Here is a 23,200-nt window from a genome sequence, read left to right as displayed (position 1 = left end):
TGAGCCCTGCTTAGTTGATTCAGTGGGCCATGTTCTCCTGGTATCCTCCATCTCCTCTGCCTGCTACAATCTTTCCCTTTTCTCTACTGTGAGGTACCCTGATCTCCAAGGAGAGGGACTCGATGGAGACTTCCAGTCTAGACTCTGCATAATGTCTGGCCGTGGGTCTCTGCACCCCACAGCCCAACTTTCTAGCAGAAATAAAGTTTAAATCTGTGCCTGTGGCTCCTCTTCTTCCCATCCATTCAGCACCTCTTCCTTGCTCCCAACCTTCATTGTTTCAGTGAGTGGTAAACTTTCTTTCAATCCTCAGTGCGGGGTAGGGGTATGTGGCATCCTTCATCTAGACAACCAAAGCACTCTCAATTGGGGGCTGACAAACTTTCCTGGGTGCCTGCAGAATGGTAGTGAAGGGACCAGCTCCCCATTTTGGCAGCCATAACAGCCGAACACGTACTTGCCTGACCTTGTCTTGGTCACTAGGAGGTCAGATGCCTGCCTCGTGGCAAGGAACCAATCAGAAGTTAGCTGGTGGCACTATGCTTTACGGCTCTGGGTGTGCTTTACAGACAAGTGCACAGCAATGATGTGCAGAGCATAGCAACTGCCATAGGAGGGCCTATGGGCCATAACAACCAGTTGACCAATCAACACAGGGCAAGTCCTCCAAGCCTGGAGGCACAACAATCCTGACCCTGTGTGTACCCCTAGACACTCCCCTTACGCTGCCCTATAAGATCTCTATGCAGTGGCTTTGCAGCGTCTTTCCTAGTCACCCGCCATGGTGGATGGATGAAATGCCTGAGCTAACATGGGGTTAACTCGTTAAATAACTGCAATAAAGCCTCTTGCTGTTTGCATCAAGTTTCTGCCTCCGAATGGTGATTGGGGTGGCCTTGGTCCTGGGCTGAGATCCTGGGGGCCTGAGCCTCCGGGGGGGGATCTTTCAGTAGTTAATAAAGCACAAATGGAGACAAGTTTGCTGCATAGGTCAGGGTCAAGTGCTCCCATTTTCCTCCCCACTTTTAGAAAGCTTTTATTTATTTTTAGTTGTGTATTTTGCCTGCCTGCATATATCTGCATCATGTTCTTGATGCCTCTGGAGGCCAGAAGAGGGCATCAGATTCATGGAACTGGAGTTATAAAGGGTTGTTAGTTGCCATATGAGTGCTGGGGACTGACTTCAGGTCCTTTGCACAAGCAGCAAGTGTTCTAACTACTGAATAATCAAGCTCTCCAGCCCATATTCCCATTGTTTATGTGTTCTCTTATAGCTGTGGTTTCTCTGTTGGCATCACTTTAGAATTACCTGGAAAAAATCAAACAAGTTTTAAAAAACCCCACAAAACCACTGATACCCAGGCTTCTACTTCATTGTTTTAAAATTAAAATATTAAAATATATTCTTTAATGAAGACCCTTGAATAGTTAAAATGAGAATTATATTATAAAAGAGCATGTCACTTAAGTATGTTTTTTGGCAGTAAAATATTAGAAAGTCATACAACTTGACTTTTGAAATTAGTGTAAGACAGACTCCAGGAGAATGTTGAAATTTAAAATGGAACCAAACAAAGTCACTGCAGCTGGAAAAGTGTGGTCATGCATCTCTAATGGAGAGGCATGTTAACACAAGTGTTATTTCTCCACAGAATTCAAGAATAGCTTCAATGAGGACTGTAATTTGGTGAAGACATTTGTGATCTAAATAGCAATGTGAAGTTCTGCACAGTGACACTCAGCGACATAGAAAACAAAATTCATTTTACTCCCAGGGGATATGAGATGTGGGGTAAAATGAAGTTGTAAAAGTGCCGTGGACCATCTGTATTAGCCCCATGTTTTGTGGCCGTATGTCTCTGACTGATGTCTTCGGGGCTGCAATTGGGACCAGCTCCAGGTCCATTCCTGAGTGGGGGAGTGTGGATGAGGGAAGGCTAGCTATAAGAGTTAAAGGAAAGACAGAGACATAGGACCATATCAGGAGTGCAGAATCAGTTAGTACTGAATACGCCCAGTTTATTCACGCATCAATCTTAAGTAACCAACCAAAGTTGTGGACGATGACAAAAGACTTCTATTATCATGTATAAAGGGCAGATAGCAATTACTTTCCTTAATCCTAAAGACACTCTACAGTTGCTCATACTACTTGGCCATCAGGCACTCCATAGCAGCACGTTTCACCTAGCCTTTAGGATGAGTGTAAACTCACCTGGGTCCAAGTCTATTGTTATTTAGATAGGAGCCAGGACATCCTGCAGCAGTTAAGCTAATATCTTAAAGACAATAGGAGTGACTTGAACTCTCTGAACTACTGGCAGGATAGAATAGAGTTCCAATATATGGGCCCTGACATAAGAGCTCATCCGAGCTAGGCAGGAAATGCTAAGCACCAACTGGCAAAGTTGAACTGTTCCTTAAACTCCTGTGACAAAAAAGTTCATGGATACCTTTGTGCTAAGCATTAAGAATTTCTGTCCTTGTCTCTTTGGTTGTGAGTCTTTTAGAGCTGAGCCAACTGTCCAGCCGAGGAGAAACTACCACCTTCCTTAAACTAGTATATTCCTTACTACATTCTAATACTTAATGACAGGCAAAGGTAGATTCCCCCATCAAAGAAGTTCTCTCACACACACACCAACACTATCAAAGAAGTTGCATTTTTACAGCAGGAGGAGACCATCACAGAAAGCCACAATTAGTCAAAATGCAAAAAAATAAAAAATAAAAAATAAAAAATAAGTTGATAAAGCTATCACACAAACTCCCCACCAAAGCCTCAGGGAACATTGCAGAAGATCGGGCAGAAAGAGTCTAAGAGTCAGAGGACCAATAAGTCTGCTGTGAGATTTTGCCTTCCACATACAACAGTGAGGCTACACCAGGAAATCTCAACAACATGGATGCCTAAACCAGACCTGAACAATGACAATACTAGTTGCCATGGCAACCTAGATGGGGGCAATCTCATGGGGTCTTACCTTTAGAAGAAGCCTTATAAAGCAATTAACAACTGCTAGGGAGAATTAGTCTTCCCTGGGAATGAGCCCCTTAACTGGCTCCTCAATATTAAGTGGTTTATTACATACATATATGTAATCACATACGTGTGTGTGTGTGTGTGTGTGTGTGTGTGTCTAACAACAATGGCTGGAGAAGAGGAGGCTATGAATGGAAAAGGTGCCAAGCATGAGAAGGGTAGGAGCAAGGAGAAGGGGTAAATGATATAATTATATTTTAATTAAGTTTAAAAAAGAATTTCTGTCCTTGATGCTCATTAATAAGTGTTTTCCATTTTGTCTTTACAATGATCATATGCTAATACAGTTGTTTTAAAATAACAAAGTATTTAATGAAAGGAACAAAGGGTACATGAACTAATAAAAATACATAAAAGGCATATTGTAGCCATTCCTTATTCAGATGGGTGTATTAGTTAAATGGTTTGGTGCCACAAGCTACAATTCAACAGTTCTGAAACTCAAGTTCAAAGCCTTATCTGGATTGCAGAGTGAGTTAAGTATAGGGGGATGTTATCTCAAACTATGTCCCCAAAAAGGAAAGGAAAAAGGGTGAGGCACACAGTGTTCTTGAGTGAGCATCTAGGTTCAACCATAGATAGCACTGAAAACTCACAGAAAGATTGTCACAGATGAAAAGGAGTGTCCCAGACAGCAGCATCAAAAATGAAAGAGAAGCAAACATGGTGAGGGCAGGATCACTGCCCGACTCATGAAAACACTACAAATCCATGAATGTACCCTACCTATCTCAGCATCCAGCAGTGGGCCATGAAATCAATATCTCTTTCCTGTCCCTGTCCCTGTCATCACCGTCCTATTTACACAGTGTGCAAGGCCACGTCCACCATTGTGAAACAGACTGTGTATGATGTAGAGAATCTGGACTCTGCACTTGAAGGGATTCCTAGAAAACACTTGAGGGCCGCCCTGCAGGTCAATGTGTGCACACTATTGTGTTTCTCCACAGGTGCAGGTGTTGGCTACTTGGTCCCCAGCTGGTGGAGCTGTTCGGGAAAGCTGGAGAAACTAGGACAAGGAATTTCCTCGACAGCTTGAGTCACTGTGATTGGAACCTGAAGTTCGCTAGCTTGACCCCATTTCTGCCCGTTCTCTGATTCTTGACTGTAGACTCTATGGCCAGATGCCTCACATTCCTGCTGCCATACCTTATCCACTATGCTGGGCTGTGACTCCTTGAACTGAGAGCCAAGTAAGCCCATCCTCCCTTAAATGGCTTCTTGTTACATAAGGTAATGAGAAGAGTGATGCAGGGGCACCATGAGGGGCAGGTAGAAATATATATATATATATATATATATATATATATATATATATGTATGTATATATATATATAAAACACAAGTAACATATATATATATATATATACAAGTAACATATATATGTAACACAGTAACAAGAAGTACATATATATATAGAAATATATATATATATATATATATATATATATATATATATATCAGACCTTTGGACACAGCTACATACTTTTCCTTGTACTTGGTGGAAGTTATACTTTGTTGCTTCCCCATTAGTTGCAACATAGCCTATGTTTGTTTGTTTTAAATGAGAAAGATTCAGTCATTTGATCGACCCACCCAGCTCACTCATGGCCCAAATGGTGTCTAACAGAGCAGTTGCCTAGAGAAATTCAGATAACATCCTTTATTTAGTAGAGGTAGAATTTCAGGCCACGCCTTTCGTATCCAGGGCCAAGTCATCACTCACCTCCAAAATTTTACCAAGAGGTGGGCAATTCCCACCCTCCATTTCCTTTTCCCTTTCTCTTACTGTATGCTATTCAAAACCAGAGATGGTTTTACTCTCCTCCCACCCCCAAACCCTTAGATGGTTTTTCTATGTAGCCCTGGCCATCTGGAACTCACTCGTCCTATTTACACAGTGCACAAGGCCACGTCCATCATTGTGAAACAGACTGTGTATGATGTAGAGACCAAGTTGGCCTCATTTGTCTCTGCCTCCCAAGTGCTGAGATTAAAGGTGTGTGCTCCACCGCAACCTGGCTTACTCTACACTCTGGTATGGTAACAGCTATGGTTGTTTCCACATCTCACCTTTCACAAAGCATCCAATGTCTCAGTTTTGAGGAAGGGGATGTCTTTTCTTTAATTCAGGATTCAGAGGGCATAACACAAGCTAGGAGATAATTATTATTCCAAGTGGTCATTTTGCAGCAATATTGCAGCAGTGCAGCATCTGAGCCACAAGTCAGGGTACCCTGGGATGGAGTTTCTGCTGTGGCTTCTGCTAGCTCTGGGGCTTACCCTGCTACTTTACGCATGTTACTTCATCTTTGAAGCCTGTTTTCACCTGAGAAAAATAGGTAACAGCAGAAAGTACCTTGAAGAGTTGAATGATTGTTAGATGACAGATTTGGTTCTGAAAACTTCCTGGTTTAAGGAGAAAAACAGTAACAAAAAGTTTTCCAGATCATGAGAAGCAAAGCGACCTGTGTTCAGTCAAGGGTGGTAAATACTTCTTCCCTGACTCTACTACCTCTGCATGAACTTAAAGGTAAACAGACCCTGTCATGGGCCTCACGGTGAAGTCAGCAAGGACTTTCCCCTTCCAGCTGCTCCTGTGCTTTCAGTTCCTGGAGAGATGCCTTTACTGTGGAGACCGCTTCACATTCAGAAGCCCATTCTAGAAGCATCCACCAACAGTTGCTTGCAGTGATTAAACTAAACTGGGATTATCTGGCTCTCCAGCAAGCCTCTACATTCAGTAGTACCTTCCATGGCAGATTGTGTGATGACTGTGAAATACAAGTAGCTATGGTGCTTGTGTCCTTTGTCTTGCTGTTTGTATCTGGATAATGTAGCAAAGACACCAAGTCTCAGTGGACTTCAGACGCCATGCTCCACATTGCTTTGTGATGACTTCTTCAAAGGCTTGCCTAAGAAAGGTGCAATCTTGTTACCACCAGACCCTTCCTGCAGCAAAACCCCTCCATGTGGCATGGTCAGCTTCCTTCTAGCCCTCTACCTCCCAGCCACTGGCAGGCAAAAGAAGGCTGCTTCAGTCCTGTTTCCCTGGCCTTCAACCAGCACCTTCATAAGGCAGTAAGGCTCTTTCACTGATATTTCTGATCATTCTAACTAGCCAGATACATTTAACTTAGTTTGTAATAAGCACATGACTCAAAGTTACCACTTAGAAACAGGAGTAAAAACTCTCCTTTCCCAGACTGCCTCCCCAAATCTGCCTTCCCTTCCCCAACAGTGCAAAAATGTATTGCTATAATTTATTGTTCATGTGTTCTGAAGTTCTTCACAGACAATAAGTACAAATAATAAAGTCATTTCATGGTTTTGCCCAAATATACCACTTATACACATTTTCCTATATTTTTGCTTTGTGTATTTTTGTAGGGGAAGCTTGTCCTCATTCTCTTCAGCAGAATCATGGTCCCTTATGTGAACATGGCATGTACCAACTTCTGCTGATCTGGCAAATTGTAAGAGCATTTACCAATCCACCCAGCAGTGTCCAGTACACAGGAACAATTTCCTGCTTCCTCAGCAGTCTGTGAGTCTGTGTATTTGTCTTAATTAAACCTTGAGGTGTTACCTAATAGGTTAAAACAGCATGTTATTTAGTTGTAATCTGAATTATTATAATTATGAATGAGATTAAATCTGTTTCATTCCTATGCAAATGGTTTATGTCTTTTGGTCATATTTCTATTAGTCTCTTGTAATAGAAATATTCAGTATTTAATGCTAGTTCTAACTCTTTAACAATTTCTGGTAAACAAGGAATTCATTGGAATGAATGTTATATGTTATGGAATTTCCATTACATTAAAGGCATAGTTCATCATATCGAACAGCAAAATTCTATGAAAATTTCACCATTTGAAGAACCAATCATCAAAAAATTTTAATGAATTAATTTTAATTCTCAAATAATTTAAAATTCGCAGAAAGCATGGCAAAATAAAAATAGCTGTGACCAACTCGTGCAACCTCAATTCACAGTGTGAGACATGCAACAGCAAAACAATGCAGCCATTTTACACCAAAAAGAAACAGTAATCTTCATGTTTCTCCTCTCACTCTGCCACCAACCTAGGCTTTTAAAATGCACGGTTGGCTCTTGCTTCACAGTGTTCAAGGGTCTGTTTCTTGTTTGTTCAGCCATGCGGTTAGCCTGAACACAAAGAACATACAGCGGTTGATTTCTACCTGGACAACGATCCAGGCACAGCTGCTGTACCTCTGATTTTCCAAGTAGTCGTGGATCCTCCTGAAGTATGATTTAATCTGTAGCCTAAGGCTCTGCGCACTCAGGCCGCCACTCTTCGACTCTGCTTTTAGTCCAGCTAGCAACTCCACGTATTCCAGCTGTTGGTGAAGTGCACCTAAGACTCTCTCTATATGGTTTTCCTCCCAAATGCCCCGAGAAACATGTGCCTGGAAGAGGCTGAAGATCTGCTGAAGGAGCTCGTGCAGAACAGCCAGTACATGTCCCTTTTGGTACTGGTGACGACTCACAGACTGCCAAGGAAGCTGGAAATTTTTCCTGTGAGCCAGACACTGGTAGACCGACGAGATTGGCAAAGTTTTCAGTAGGTGCAAGCTTTCTCTCTTCATTCTTGATTGGAAGAGAATCGATTTCGGTTCTAGGGAGAAGACAGTGGAAGAAGCCAACAGCAGCAACACCATTTCAGGGAGCTGTTTGTGAATCATGGTGCAGGACAAAAACCCCGATGTCTGTGCTTACCTTGTAAAACCCCAGTTCTAGGAAATGTTTAGCTTTCGTGTAGTGCAGATTATGATGGAGGGCATTCTTTCCATTGCCTCTGTTTCCTTGTTTCTCATTTCCCCAAGTATATGTCTTAGGTTTTCTGGTTCCCACTTCAAGGTTTTTATAGAACATTTCCTTTACTTTCCCCATTGTGTTGGCTCTTTGAGGAAGTAATGAAAGAGCTGGCCTCACTGTACACTTTTCTTGAGACAATTAGAGTTGTTCAATCTGATCTTCTACTACCCTCATTATTTATTACACACAAGGTTTCACTTAACACAATGCACTTTCTAAATGTTTAGTCAGGCTTAGTAATGTTCTTTTATTGAGAGTAAGCTTTTTATTTAAAGCAGTATTATTTCACGGAGTATTAGTTATCAAACCCTTAGCAGTACCTAGACAACACTCTTTTGGAAGCAAACACTAAAATCCAGAGGCCAGTGACTTTGAAACTTCAAGCAGAACTGCAAATGTGCACAAGTATTTGGGCAAATTAATCTGAATCAACAGTCTTGGACTGTCTTATATCTCATCCAATCCATTTGACATCTAATATTTTAGCTTGTAAAATAAGATAAAAGTAAAAATTATCAAAATAATGTGGCTAGAGTCTCATGAGAGCACAGAGTGTAAACAGCTTACAAGTTCAATATAATGGCTACAAACGTATTGGTTCCTCTATGAACAAATGAAACCAGTAAGTGATAAAGTTATTTGTGAGAAGAGTCGGAGGCAGTCGGTGGTCCATTTTCCCTAGGCTAGCTGCAACAATGGTTAAACCAATGAGAACATCTCTACAACAGTAAATGCCTCTTGAATTACAAGTATCCAGTTCCACGTTGCTAAGATCCTCTGGAGTAAGTCTCCAGCCCTACCTTCTTACTATCACACAGTTGTAGTAAGTGTAGTTGAGGAAACCAGACTCCAGAGGAAGTAAGAGACTCAAAAGACTCTGGACCTCCATGATGGGGGATGTCCTTCTGTATATATGTTTCTCTTATTGCTTGATAAATAAAACACTGATTGGCCAATAGACAGGCAAGACGTATAGGCGGGGCTACCAGACCAGGAGAATGCTTGGTTGAGAGGAAGGAGAGAGAGGCCGTCAGGAGGGGCCGCCAGGAGGAGACCCCATGTAGATACCAGGGAGATAGGATGCTCCAAGTATTCTCTGGTAAGATAAGGCCATGTAGAAATACACAGATTAATAGTTATGGGTTAACATTTAAGAGAGGGCTTGCCAGTAAGAAGCCCTCACCATCAGCCAACAGTTTTATAATTAACATAGGGTCCATGTGTTTATTTGGGGCTGAAGGGTGGCAGAACAGAAACTTCTGCCAACATCCATGTAACACAACTTGTGTGTTTGCTGATGATCCTTTCTCCTGAAGCATCATACACCTTTCAGTCTTTAATGTGGAACTTTGGGGAAAGAATATTAGCCGGTAATATTAATTGTATTAATTTATTTGCTCTAATAAATAAAATTTAACTTTCAGTAGCTTATAATTCATTCTAAAATTAACTTGAGTTAGCCTATTTTTGTGGCTTGGATGTGACCTGTCTGCTTTGTGTTTGGACATTTGCTCTCCGGCTGGTGGTACTATTTTGAGGGAATAAGGAACCTGAGACTTGGAGTCTGTTTGCTGTATCCAGCCTACCATCAGCAGGCCTTGGGGATTATAACCTGGCTCCACTTCCAGCCCCTTCTCTATTTTTAAGCTGCCAGGATGTGAGGGAGCGGTGTTGCAAACTCTGCTACCACCATGCCTCCTCACTGCAGTCCCTTTCCTGAGGATGGATGGCATCCTCTGAACTGTGAGCAAACATAAGTCCTTTTCTAGCTAAATTGCATCCATTGCTGTCACCATGAGAAAAGCAACTAACATATCTATCTATCTCTCTATCTAATAAAAACAATGTATGCTGATGCCATGTGATATTTTAATACATGTACCAAATCAGGGTAAACAAGTCTATCTTCTCATTCACTATTTGTTTATGGCAAAAACATTCTAAACAAGTTCTCAGCAATATCCATTGCTATTTATAGCCACCCAGCTGTTTACCACACCAAACCGCTTGCTCCAATCTAACTGTGGCTCAGTAGCTGTTTGTCAATCTCCCTCTAGTTTTTCGATTCCTTGCTGTAGTCAGCTTCCCTAACCACTGTTCTATTCTTTATCTCTCCGAGATCAGCATCTTTAGCTTCCACATATGAGGGGCTTGGCTCTCTGTACCTGGCTTATTTCAGGTGGCATAATTATCTCCATTTCTATCCATGCTGTTATAAATCTTTTTAAAAGTGATTTAAACATCAAAAAAATTTACTTGTGTTGGGGTGGTAAACAGAGGTGCCTGTGGAGACCAGAAGAGGGCATTGGATCCCTGAAATTGGAATCACAGGCAATTGCGAGCTGCCTGAAATGTGTCTTGGAAACTGATCTTGGGTCCTCTCCAAAAGAGGTGTGTATTCTTAATCGCTGGACCGTTTCTTTAGCACCTCCTTCTGTTTGTATAAGGTCAAACCATTTCATGTTGTACTTACAATGTGTTCCTTATTCATCCATCTGTTGGTGGGGACACTTGTTTCTATTGTAGGGCTATTGCAATTTCACACTAAATATGGGAATGAAGATTCCTCTTCAACAGACTGATTTTATTTTCTCCAGATCTATACCCAGTAGTAAGATTACTGAATCACATGGTAGTTCTACTTTCAATGTCTTGAGGAATCCCCAACTGTTTTCTATTATCATACCAATTTATATCCCCACCAACAGTGCTAAAGAATTTGCTTTCACAAAAATTTCCTTCAATTTACAATAATGATCTAAAGTTATATAGATTTGTAAACATTTGGAAATTTTCCAGATAGTTTTGTGTTACTGATTTCTGATTTGAATGTTGTGATTAAAGAATAAAGTTTGAGTTTATTGGTTTTATGTGTCAGAGTATCATCTACCTTGGTGATATTCCTGGTGAACTTGAGATAATTCTACTTTTTTTTTGGTTTTTTGAGACAGGGTTTCTCTGTGGCTTTGGAGGCTGTCCTGGAACTAGCTCTTGTAGACCAGGGTGGTCTCAAACTCACAGAGATCCGCCTGCCTCTGCCTCCCTAGTGCTGGGATTAAAGGCGTGCGCCACCACGGACTGGCTGAGATAATTCTACTTTTATAGGTGGCTCTGTTCTATGAATGTCAGATAGGTTCCTGTGGTTTGTAGTGTTGCAAATTTCCACATTTTCCTGATGTTGTGTTCTGTCAAGAAAGAAGTCTGAGAGAGAGAGAGCCTGCATGAATGTGTGTGTGTGTGTGTGTGTGTGTGTGTGTGTGTGTGTGTGTGTGTGTGTTTGTGTGTGAGAGAGAGAGGGAGGGAGAGAGGAAGAGACAGACAAAGGCTTCCCCTACAGATATCTTGGTATCTCCAGCTGTGGTTTTAGATTTGTTCCTTCCATTTCAATTATATAATGTGTTTAAAACTGCATTATGCATAACATGTTTTGGGTTATTATGTAATATTGATGAGCTGACTAAACTGAAATGTTTTTCATTCTTGTTCTTATTTGTAATCATCTTTTTCTGGCAAATATTTATGCTTTGTTTTGATTAATGTTTGCATGATTCTCTTTTTGTGTGTTTTTCTTGTAAGTGTCCCAATGGGCTTATATTTGAAGTGATTTTTATTGTGTAGTATATACTGGGATGATCTGGCAGCCTTTGATTTTTCATTTTTGTGTTTGTGTATGTATGGTGTGTGCATGTTCATGTTATAATGAAGTTTTCTTGTCTTCTCTTTTATTTCTTTCATTTTTTAAAAACAGTGTCTGGCTATGTAGTTTAGTCAGGACCAGAACGTTACCAAAATCCAAATGGATGATAATATAAGAAAATATTATTTTACCTAAAGCACACTAAATCCAGACAAAAGAAAATACAGATTAATATTACAAAAATATTCCTCTGTATGTGACTTTTTCAAATAACAACCTAATGAACTATCTCCCAGAATCACTAACTGTTACATAGACACAGCATTGGAAATGCACACTTGATTGGGATGATTGGGAAAATACACTTGATTATGTAAGAATCTATTGTTTCCATTTGCTACATACACGAACTTTGTCTTTTTCTTCAGAAGCTCAGATTTCTCTTTTTCCAAAGCACTGCTTTCTTCATGGTATCAGGCCTGATAGTGGTTTGGGAGGGGTCCATTGGCATCAGAGGAAGAGACTAATGAACAGGCTTGTTTAGAGAACTCAGATCATGTATGGGTATGGGGTACCTGATCTACGTAGGTAGCATGAGTACTAGGGGAAGAAGCTGAGTGTGGGCACATGTACACATATTCTTGCATGTATGTGCATAGAGGACCATGTCTGATATTCAAGGACCTTGAAAATGGACTTAACCAGTTGCCCAGTGTAAGGACTCTTAGGAGAATTTGCTACACACTTAACCTGCATCCAGAGAGGAACAGTAGTAAGGTGTCCTGATGCAGAAAATGGTGTTGTTAATATTACTGAGTATGTCAAAAACCTTTAACAAAAATACAAAATTAATGATGGTATTTAGCTACTGTGAATTTTTATGTCCTTAAGTTAAATTAGTATATAAGTATATATATTCACTTTTATATTTCTATGAATTATTTATCATTACCTTTTATCCAAAAGAATACTGATTTTTATTAAAATCCTAATACTCTCTGTATTTACAATATATCAAAACATAGTTCTGATTACTGAGAAATGCATTTAAATTCAACGAAAAGATGGGGGCATAACATGAGGTACCTGGCGTCTAGTGTCTGCTCCTTAATGGGCAAGTAAAACAAGGAGTTTTTAGCAACTATGAAACTGGGTGATACCATTAACAGAACACATGAATTGACTCCAGAGCAGTCACTATCCCTTTGACACATAGTAAGATCCTTATTAGTTAACACTTTGCTTTCTGGCCTGAACAACACTGCCAGATATTTACTTGCTTTCTGAACACCCATCCACTATTATCTGCTCTGCCTTTATCAGCTACTGTGGCTAACCATATTCCTGACTTCTCTGCCCATGCTCAGATCTTGCACTTTCAACCATGTTCATATATGTGCCACATCTAATGCCCCTACCTAAAGCTATTTATGTCTCACCTTTACTTGGCCATTTGTGCCAACGATGTCAATACACTCCAGGCCATTTTCTGAGCATGAACTTGCAAATATCTAACTATATTAATTTATCTATAATAGATTTCAGAGTGGAAAATGATCTTAATAACATCTAATCTTTGATTCCCTCTCCATTTCTCAAAAATTCAGTCACCATGCTTTAAAATATTGTGCTGGAGGTGGAGAGGGGCCCACACTGTTGGAGTTCAAAAGGGGAGAGGTAAGTGTCCTTATGAAGAGATAACCAGCCATGAGCCATCAGGGCCTGAGAAGAACAAGACATATATGGGGCAATGCCTTTGACAGGGTTATAGACTATAGATCATAGATGTCATGAAATCTGTCAAAGTCATGACAAAGAGGCAGAAACTGTCTCAGACTAAAGAGAAAAAGATGTGACAACCAGATGTGAACCATTGTGCTATACAGGACTCACTGGGACTAGATAGACAAACCTAAATATGAAGACTGGTTCCTTATGGTCCAATGTCACTGCCAGGTTCTGAATTTGGTGATTCATTGTAGCTGTATGTGGGGAATGTGCTTATGGCAGCCAGTATACAGTAATGTTGAAACATTACCTCCAGTGTCTCTTACTGAAGTGGTTTTCAAAAGAAGGTTCTTTTTGATGTATGTCCAGATTTTGTAATCATTTCAAAATTGAAAATATATTTTAGACTACATAACTACTATTTGAGATGTGATCACTGAGGCTAAATAGGCTAATAATATCCTTTTTTTCTACGATGCTTATCATCATCTTTCAGTAGTTAGATGAAATGGCAAACACACAATGAAGATTAACGCTACTACTCTTGATTAAAAGGGTAACATGACAGTCATAGCATGTGATTGGTGAGGTTTGAATTTCACTGGTTTTACTTGGGAAACCTAGTAAGATCCCTGTGTCTCGGCTGCATCAATGTTAACAGGAAGAGAATGGTGATATCTCATGGAATGATTATGAAATCTAAGATAACCCACTTGATATTCTGAGTATAGTGGATGGTCCATGGCCAATGCTCAATTAATGTTATTATGTTATTTGTGCTAGACATGACATTATTGACAGTGTATAGCAGTCTTCTCACTGAGCTATGAATAGTTTCTACATATTCTGCAGCATCCCCCATTAATCAATCACAGCTAGAATCAAGACGAAGTCTATTTTATTACATTTTTTTCAGTAAATATCATTCAAAAGAAAAAAGGAACAGAGCTCTAGAAAGCTGACAGCCTGTACTGGTCTCCATGTGTTTAATTTGTGCAACAAATTCTCATTGATCACTTATTATGTTCTTGGCTCAGTTCCAGGTCTTTTCAATGAGCCAGACGAGGGGATCCCTAAAATGGGATATAATTTGATTAGACTGGATAGAGGGTGGAAACAGTAAAGCTTAAGAAAATCATACAGCATATTAAAAGCTAAAATATTTCAGAATAGTTGGGAGCACCTTTTCTTTCCAAAGTCATGAGGTCCTGGCTGTGAAATTCTCATACTAAGAATGAGAAGGAAAAGTTGCCTATTGAGAAGGACTGGGAAACAGCATTACTCGATGCCCAAGTTGAAGAGCATAAAGTGAAACAGAGGGTCCAACTCAGACAGGAAAAGCCAGGTACTAAGAATGGAGGGAACACCTGCAGAAGTGCTTGAAGACATTTTAGAGTTAATGACATGGACATTATTAGTGATGTTGATGATTAGAATTTTCAAGAATATTAAGGGTCAGAGTCACACTTCAATGTTTACAAAAGGAAATGGAAAAACAGGCTATGTAAATAAAGTTTGATCACTACACAGAGGAAAAAGTTAAATGGGAGCAGGATTGGAAACCTTCGTTTTTCTTTCTTTAAAAATAATTTATTTGCTGGAGAGATGGCTCAGAGGTTAAGAGCACCGACTGCTCTTCCACAGGTCCTGAGTTCAATTCCCAGCAACCACATGGTGGCTCACAACCATCCCTTATGAGATCTAGTGCCCTCCTCTGGTGTGCAGATATACATGGAAGCAGAATGTTGTATACATAATAAATAAAATCTTAAAAAAATTTATTTTATGTGCATTGGTGTTTTGCATGCACGTGTGTCTGTGTGAGGATGCTGGATTCCCTGGAACTGGAGTTACAGACAGTTGTGAGTCCTGGGAATTTAACCCAGGTCCTCTGGAAGAGCAGACAGTGCTCTTAACTGCTAAGTCATCTCTCCAGCCCCTGATTTTCATTTTTTTTATAGTGATCAATATTCTGTTTGAAAAAAGAAAACAAGATGTTGATATGGTTGTTTGCTTTCTGACACACGTTCAGATAAAAATAAGAAAATAATAGCCAAAATTGAGAACATATTACCAATTAGACATTTCTCAAAGAGCATTATGTCTCTGGTCTTGGTCACTTCTTTTATTTCCCTTACAGTCATTAGAATTTTTTGGTTGAATACAGTAAAACAATACAGACTGTATTAACATATCTGAGTTATATTGGAAATAGCCCGGATATCAAGGAAAATATTTATTCAACAGACGCTCTATTCTGAAAAAAATAAAAGACCCAAGTTTTTCAAAGACAACTTTTAAAAGACATATGAATTCTAAACGATGTAGGCAAGCATGTCCATCATGGTCTTAGCATACATCATCATGAATAAAACAGGAAGATGGACAGAGAAAGATAAATTAAGACAGTGTGAAATGAGGCAGAGGAAATGGTAGATAATATGAGACCCTGGGCACCACTTAAGATGGATTTTCAATGCATTGACAAATATCTCATTGGGAACAGTTAGGAAGTGGTTCGCATGTTTTGAAGCACCCGCTGCAATCAGTGTCTAATGATGTTTTTCTTCCCTTTCACAGTAGACAATACATCTTGACTGACCAGAATGACCTACGTTTTCATTCATGTCATTCACACAGCTCCCCTGTGAACTACTACTGTCACCCCATGTACAAATACAGAAACTCAGATGCAAGCACATTAAATCCAAATACTGTATGCAGTACAAACAGAATACATGTTATTTCTAACCCTTATAATGCTATTGGCAGATAGACCTTATGAAAATGATTGCTTTTTAAGATGAAAATGTAAACACACACACATACTGATTAGAAAAGCTAAATAGTGGTTTCAAAGATCCAGCTGGTTCTTCTATCTCACTCTAGGCATGAGGAACTGACAGGGTCAAAAATTATACTCCCACTCTAAACAACTGGAGAACTAGACAAAATATAGGGCATATCTATTTTCAGCTATTGGGTAATAGCCAGAGCAAGACAGAAATCCTGAGAGGTGGAAGCTAGCGAGGATTTCTGCCTGGGGAAATTTCTCAACTGTGGCACCAGGAGAAACCTCCCTCTACCAAGATGAGGAGTTTGGAAAGTAAAACATCTAAACTTAAAGGAAGACTGGGCAATGAGAGGGAGCTATCATGAGAGTTCCGACACCTTCCTGAATGCCTCCCTGCTTCTCAGATGGACGGTCCTGTGTCAGGGGAGGCTCACGAAGCCCAGCCAATGAAACCTTCAAAGAAAAATCTTCCAATGGAGTTTTAAGACAAACATAGTCAGTCTGGAGTTTTCTCAAATTCCCACCAGCCACAGGGAAGAAATCTTACTGATTACATAGAGCATTCTGTAAAGTCTCCAAACAAAATGTTAAATGTGGGACTAAGCCCTCAAGTAAAGACTACTCTAAAGCTGTCCTAAATGGGCTTAAGATGAACACTTTACAGAATCAGTGACACACAGCTAATATAGATGCCTACCAGAACAAGAGCCAACATTTTATTACAACATAAAATTTAGCACACAAAACATCAAACTATAGTTTATTAAATGCCTGGCATAGTAAAGACTACTGTAGTCTTTATATATGACCTGTAATCAGAAGTTACTTTATAGACTGTGAGCAAGAAACGATGAACTTAGCAAACTGCAATGTCAAAATAACTTTTACAAATATACTCCATATGTTCAAGGATAGTGAGGAAATCAGGTATAGGCACAATGAAAAGAAGAAGGGAAACTAACAAATCAGAACCAAAGAGAAGGGCTGGAGAGATGGCTCAGTGATTAAGATCACTTGCTGCCCTTGCTGGGGAGCTGGGTTGGTTTCCCAATACCCACACAGCAGATGACAACCAACTCTAGTTCTGGGGGATCTGATGCCACTTTTCTGACCTCCAAGAGCATGTGGTACACATATACCTATAGAAACAAAATGCTAATACACATAAAAATAAAAATTAAAAAGTCTTTAACAAAGAACCGAAGAGAAACTTAAGATTTGAAAAATGGAATATGTGAACATGTTGTTAGATAAGATTAATAGCCAGACACAGCAGAGACAATGGGACCATAGGTAGAATGAAAACCCATGGACTCTAAAGACTTCATTTTTCCCACAGTGCTTCATGCTTTATAGGGTTATTTAAAACTCTACAGCTACCAATAAAGTATTCCTTCAGACAGTCAGAGGGGCTAGGAATAGAGGGGCAAATATAGGGAAGAGTGGCTTTAGACTCAAAACAGCTAAGTGAAAGTGCACAAAAACAACAACAAAAAGGAATAGAAAGGCCTACCTCACACACAGTGTGATCATGGAGAGTGTTGGTGAGAAAGTGCTATTGTTCTATTTGGTAATATGGCCATAGATCTCTTTCAATGGCTGATGGGAGAAAAGCCAGAATTTATCAAATAGAAACCAAGGAACCAAGTGTATATCACTGACTAGAAGGCCCGAACAGGCTTAGGGAGAGTTGTTGTAGCTCCTTGTGGAGGAAGAAGTGATCCTAGCTGCCAAGAGGGCTTTTGAACTAAGAATCAGGGCTGGTGGTTTAAAATCCAGCAGACTGGATGACCCAAGGATGGTATGAAAGAATGAATACTACTCCTCTGACATAGAAGGTTGGCAGGCATTCTAGTTGGGAGTCACATAGATTGTGACAATTTACCTGAGAAAAAAATAGATAGCGAACTTTGCACTGGGATGGATGCTTTTTATTGTTCTTTTGAAACATAATGATGTTTCAGAAAGACCATGGCTTTTACACTGACACAAAATACAGCCTGAAATCCACTCAGACATTTGGGAAATTCATATATTTTAGTAAGCTTTGTTTTTGTCAATAGAAGCTTTCTCATGATTTTGCAGAATAACCATAAGGAGAAGAAAACACCTATAATTGCCTATTGTTAGTAATTTAATGTTTATTCCCACCCATTAGAGTCCCTCCCCCTGTCCCCCTCATTCCTCCTTTTGTGGGGACCCAGACAAAAGTCCCTCCCACCAGCCTCTGATGCTTTTTCTTTCATCACTTCTTCCTTTCCCAAAAAAACCTTTTGAGGGATTAAGAGAGACAACCACAGAGAAATTACTGGAACCTCTGAGGACTTTGTCACATTTGGGATTCATTAATGTGAGTTTTGAGAAAGAACTCAGTTGTCTTCATTTGTTGGTAGAACAAAGACCAAAACCAAAATCACAGAAGACTATAAAATATTAAAATGTCTGACCTTTGCTCTTTGCCTTCTTAATCTAGGCTACATTTTTCAAGGCTCTAAGCAATTACCAAGTGACAGAGTCATCTAAAATCAATACTGCATACCTTGTGTAACCACGAGAAATCAGATTGCAAGACCAGTATCTGACCTGGCCCAGAGATAAATGAGTTTGCTGAGCAACGAAGTCTGACTACTTGGTCACACCTTTTCCTTGGCACAATCAGCACCAGGAGGAAGGCTGACTAGTGTGGAGGCTATGACCTAAAATGGTCAACAAAAATGCTGAGACCATGTGTATGTTATCAAAAAGACCAGTTGGGATGCTGTCCAAATGACCTTTCAACCACTATACCAGGAGTCCAAGCTCATGTGGACACCAGCTAACAGTATTGCTGTCTCATATACACAAGGCACTCTTATGTGCAAACAAAAACAAATAGAACTAAGACAAGGTATGGCTACTTAAAAACTTACAAAGAAATTAATAATGGATAATGCTAATCTGTAAATGTCTTTGTAACTACTAAAATTCTGCCTGATGTTTGCAGAGGGAATTGTTGAACAGAGTTATTTAAATTCAAGTTCATTTTTATACTGGGCTTAATTACATTTATTGACATTGGGCCAATTTATCTTTATGATCAACTTCCTGAGGGCATCCTTGCTTGATGCCATCTATCAGTGTCAGATTCACTTTGACCAGCCTAGGAAGCTGAGAAACCCAATCCCTGTACATCTAGTCACATAGAAAAGCAAAAGCAAAGGAGAGAGAGAGAGAGAGAGAGAGAGAGAGAGAGAGAGAGAGAGAGAGAGAGAGAGAGAGATCACATTCTGAAGATTGCTGTTCATAGTGGCCCCTCTTGAAATTCAAGAGATGATGGCATAGAAATAGAAGCACACAGCCAATAACAGGCCATAATTGGGACACAGGCAAAGTAAGCTGGGAAGCTGTAGTGTCATTGATAAGAATCTTGCATGGTAATAGTTCTCCTCTGTGGGACAAGAATAAAGGTTCTTAACAAAATCTTACACACAGAAACAAATGTCCTCTTTGTCACTGCGACTGTGCAGACGATTCAGGTAAATCCCATAATGAAACCATTCATGTGCCTTGGGAATATAAATGAACTGCTTTCTATTCGTGGCATCCATCCTGAAGGTCAGAACAAGATTAAAATCTCTCTGAAATAAAGCAACTCCTAGCTGGAGATGTACTGGTAACTTTCGAGATTGTTTGGTTATAATTGTTCATCTTCAGTCCTCAGGATTAGTTTTTCCCTTTTGGAATCATCAGTTTTTTTTATTTCAATTCTTTAATTACTACTGATATTTACATGTCCATCCCCCCATTCCCTCACCCTCCCATCCTCACATGTTCCCTACCAACCCCCCAACCCATTCCTCCAACTCCTCCCCAGGGATAGTGAGGCCCTCCACCAGGGACCTTCAAAGTCTGTCATATTGTTTGGGGGAGGGCCTAGGCCCTCCTTGCTGTATCTGGGCTGCAATAGTATCCCTCCATAGGGAATGAGCTCCCAAAGTCCATTGTGCTCTATGGATAAACACTGGCTCCACTGTTAGAGGTCCCATAGACTGTCTTGGCCTCCTAGCTGGCACCCACATTCAGAGGACCTGATTTAGTCCAATGCTATTTCCCCAGCTTTATGACTAGGGTCTCCATGCTCTCAGTACATCAGGTCAACTGTTTCTGCAGGTTTCTCTAGCACTGTCTTGCTTCCTTTGTTCATCCCTCCTCCATCTCCACAACTGGATTCCAGGAGTATGGTTCAGTGTTTAGCTGTAGGTGCCTGTTTCTGCTTTGAACAGCTACTGGATGAAGGCTCTAGGAATTTTAACCAAGGTAGACATCAATCTCAGGGAATCATCAGTGTAAATACTGATGCACAAAGAAGAAAATAGAATTGTCAAAGAAAATAATTTGTAGAAATAGAAGCTGGGCATAGAGGTACACACCTATTAATCAACACTTGGAAGGCTGAGACAGGAAGATCTTGATTTCAAGGCCAGCCTGACACACACACACACACACACACACACACACACACACACACACACGCTTAGACAGCAAGTACTTTACCTACTGAGCCAGTAGTTATTTTTGTTGTTCTTTTTTTCTTCCCCTTCCCTTTTTCTTTTCCTCCCCTCTTTTCTCTCCTCTCCTTTCCTCACCTCCTAGTCTTTTGAAACAGAGTCTCAGTAGCCTAGGATGGTCTCCAAGTCACCATGTAGCTGAGGGATGCCTTAACTAGCTGATCATCCTGCCTCTAAGACTATAGCCATCTGTTACCACCCTATTCTCTCCCTTTTAAGGAATACACTGACATACCTGTTCATCTTTAGAAATTCATACACCAGTGAGAAAATACGCTCATGTGTAATATGAGAAAGATGGGTGCTAGAAAGGGAGGGGCTGAGGTTGTTGATCAGTGGTAAGATACCCACCTGGCATGTATGATACACTGGGTTCCATCCCTAGTACCACTAAAGCCAAAGGTTATAGTATAGTTTGTAATTTATTGAAGTATAGGACAATCGCTTTATAAAAGAAAGGTTGTGATAACTATACTATCTAAAACTTTTACATCAGACTTTACATGATTTCTCATTTTGTTTGTCAGATGGTATATCATTGAGACCATTGGTTCTGATTCAGTGGAACAAAGGGTTTATAAGTTGAAGATAGGTGCTTTTCTGCTAACATTAAATAATGAGCTTTTCCTAGATCATGTACAAATAAACTAATGGAAAGAGCTTTCTAAGTTGTTAGCATTCCCCAACATAAAATTGTCTCAAACCACTGGGAAGAACAATGGCTTGTTAATCTGGGCTCTTATCGAGGTGATATCTGATTTGTGTATAACATACAATTAAGGTTGCCACAGCAATAATTAATGATGTTCAGTTTGCAGTACCATGACTGCTGGATGTATTATTTTCCTTAAAGAAGTCAGAAAACAATAGGCTAGGAAATTAATTTATTGGCAGGTTTGCAATGTAGGGCTCTGGAAGAAAAAAATCAAGGTAACCAGACTTGTTTTTTTCACTTGGGACTTAAATTGAGGGCACAGGGTGTAAATCATGGAGTAGAAAAGCACTGTACTTAGGCAGGGTGGCTATCTTTGGCAGTATTTTCTTTCTTTTATATTTATTTATTATATCATATTATTATTATTATTATTATTATTATTATTATTATTATATTTTCCTATTGAAAGGCAGATGCATGGTATGTGAGGTTGTTTAGGGTATATGTGGGAGTGTGTATGTCACAACACACATGTGGAAGTCAGAGGACAACTGACTTTCTCCATCTACCTTCATGTCAGTTTCAAGGATCGAACTCTGGTTGCCAGGACTGCTTAGCTGAGTCATCTCACTGCTCAAGAATGAAGTTATAGCTTTAGTGTGTGATACACAATTACTTTGAGATTTTTATGGAAGGCAGCCTTGTCATTAATTCTTCTTTGTGTTCCTCCCAAAAGAAGCTTGCTGTTTCTTCAGCTTACTATATTAAAACCTTGTTAGTGAGAGTTTTTTTTAAAGGCCATAAACCTTTGTTTCCCTTAATGAAAATTTTGACAGTCATTTCAACCACTGTGTGTTGAGAGCAGAGACAAGACAGCAGTGATGTGATCCCTTAGAAACCAATTTTAAGATTACATTCCGTTGTTTTCCTGAGTTACCACTTCTCTCAGTCTTGCTGAGAGGATGGCAAATCATTAATTTTTGGATTCTCTTATAATATTATCATGTCCTAAAAGGATCTGGGAATAAACCCACATACCAGAACACACTATCAAGGGACTATGACAAAAATTGCCAAAGGCCAGGGAAATGCCAAAGGATATGCTGCTGTTCACCACTGCTTTCTAAAACTCAGTCAACTGATGTTTAAAAAGTAATGACAGCCAAAAGCAAGGGAATGGTTAGATCTGATTCTAAGTACAGTCACTGTGTGCACGGTGTGACTTAATGAGATGTTCAGTGTTTCACAACTAGGAATTAGATCAAAATTTTAAAGTCTTGGAAATTCCACAGAGTGTGAGACCCGTTGACTAGAAAACCCTTCCTTCTTTATAGCCTCTTAACTTGTTCACTCAGTAAATCAATCACAGAACAAAACTCCACCTGGAGCTGAGTCAAAAGAACATGCCCTACTGATCGGGCATGATATGAAAAGATGCAAGGTTACATTCTCTTCTAACACAACTTATCAACAGTGTAAGTAATCAGATGAAAGATGATAAAAGAAACAGAAGGCTCATGAAGCCCGGAAGTCATGGGAATTGGGCAGTACATGAACACACTAATAGTACATGCACACTACAAATAGTCACATGGAAGGAGGAGGTTGGAGAGAAGAGCACCCTTAAAGGTATCAGCTTTGGATCCTGATGCCTTCTACTTGCATGTTTTGTGAGTTTATACACTGGATAGCTTATTCTCAAGGTAGCCTGAGAGTATCTGATCTTTAAACTATGTAGACATAACAAAATAGCTTATATAAGAAAGTGCTCTTGGAGATCCTGGCCAAGGAAGTGGCTGCAGTATTTTGTATGCATGTGTGTTCATATTGGAAGGTTTTTTTTGTTTTTTGTTTGTTTGTTTGTTTGTTTTGAGACAAGGTCTTACTAAGTGGCCCTGGCTGGCCTGAAACTTGTTATGCAGACCAGGATGGCCTCAGACTCATAGAGATTTG

At 39.9% G+C, this 23,200-nt stretch overlaps 1 protein-coding gene across 1 annotated transcript; it reads right to left on the bottom strand.

Annotated features, from left to right (window-relative positions):
- Positions 1–7,174: 7,174 nt before the first annotated feature.
- Positions 7,175–7,753, bottom strand: Ifne (interferon epsilon). Its single transcript, XM_027400349.2, has one exon. The coding sequence runs from the start codon at positions 7,751–7,753 to the stop codon at positions 7,175–7,177; it is 579 nt and encodes a 192-aa protein (XP_027256150.1).
- Positions 7,754–23,200: the final 15,447 nt, after the last annotated feature.

Source organism: Cricetulus griseus, chromosome 2 (genome assembly GCF_003668045.3).
Source record: "Cricetulus griseus strain 17A/GY chromosome 2, alternate assembly CriGri-PICRH-1.0, whole genome shotgun sequence".
Lineage (NCBI taxonomy): Eukaryota > Metazoa > Chordata > Mammalia > Rodentia > Cricetidae > Cricetulus > Cricetulus griseus.
The sequence above is the reverse complement of the archived record's forward strand: the minus strand, read 5'-3'. Positions and strand labels throughout refer to the sequence as shown.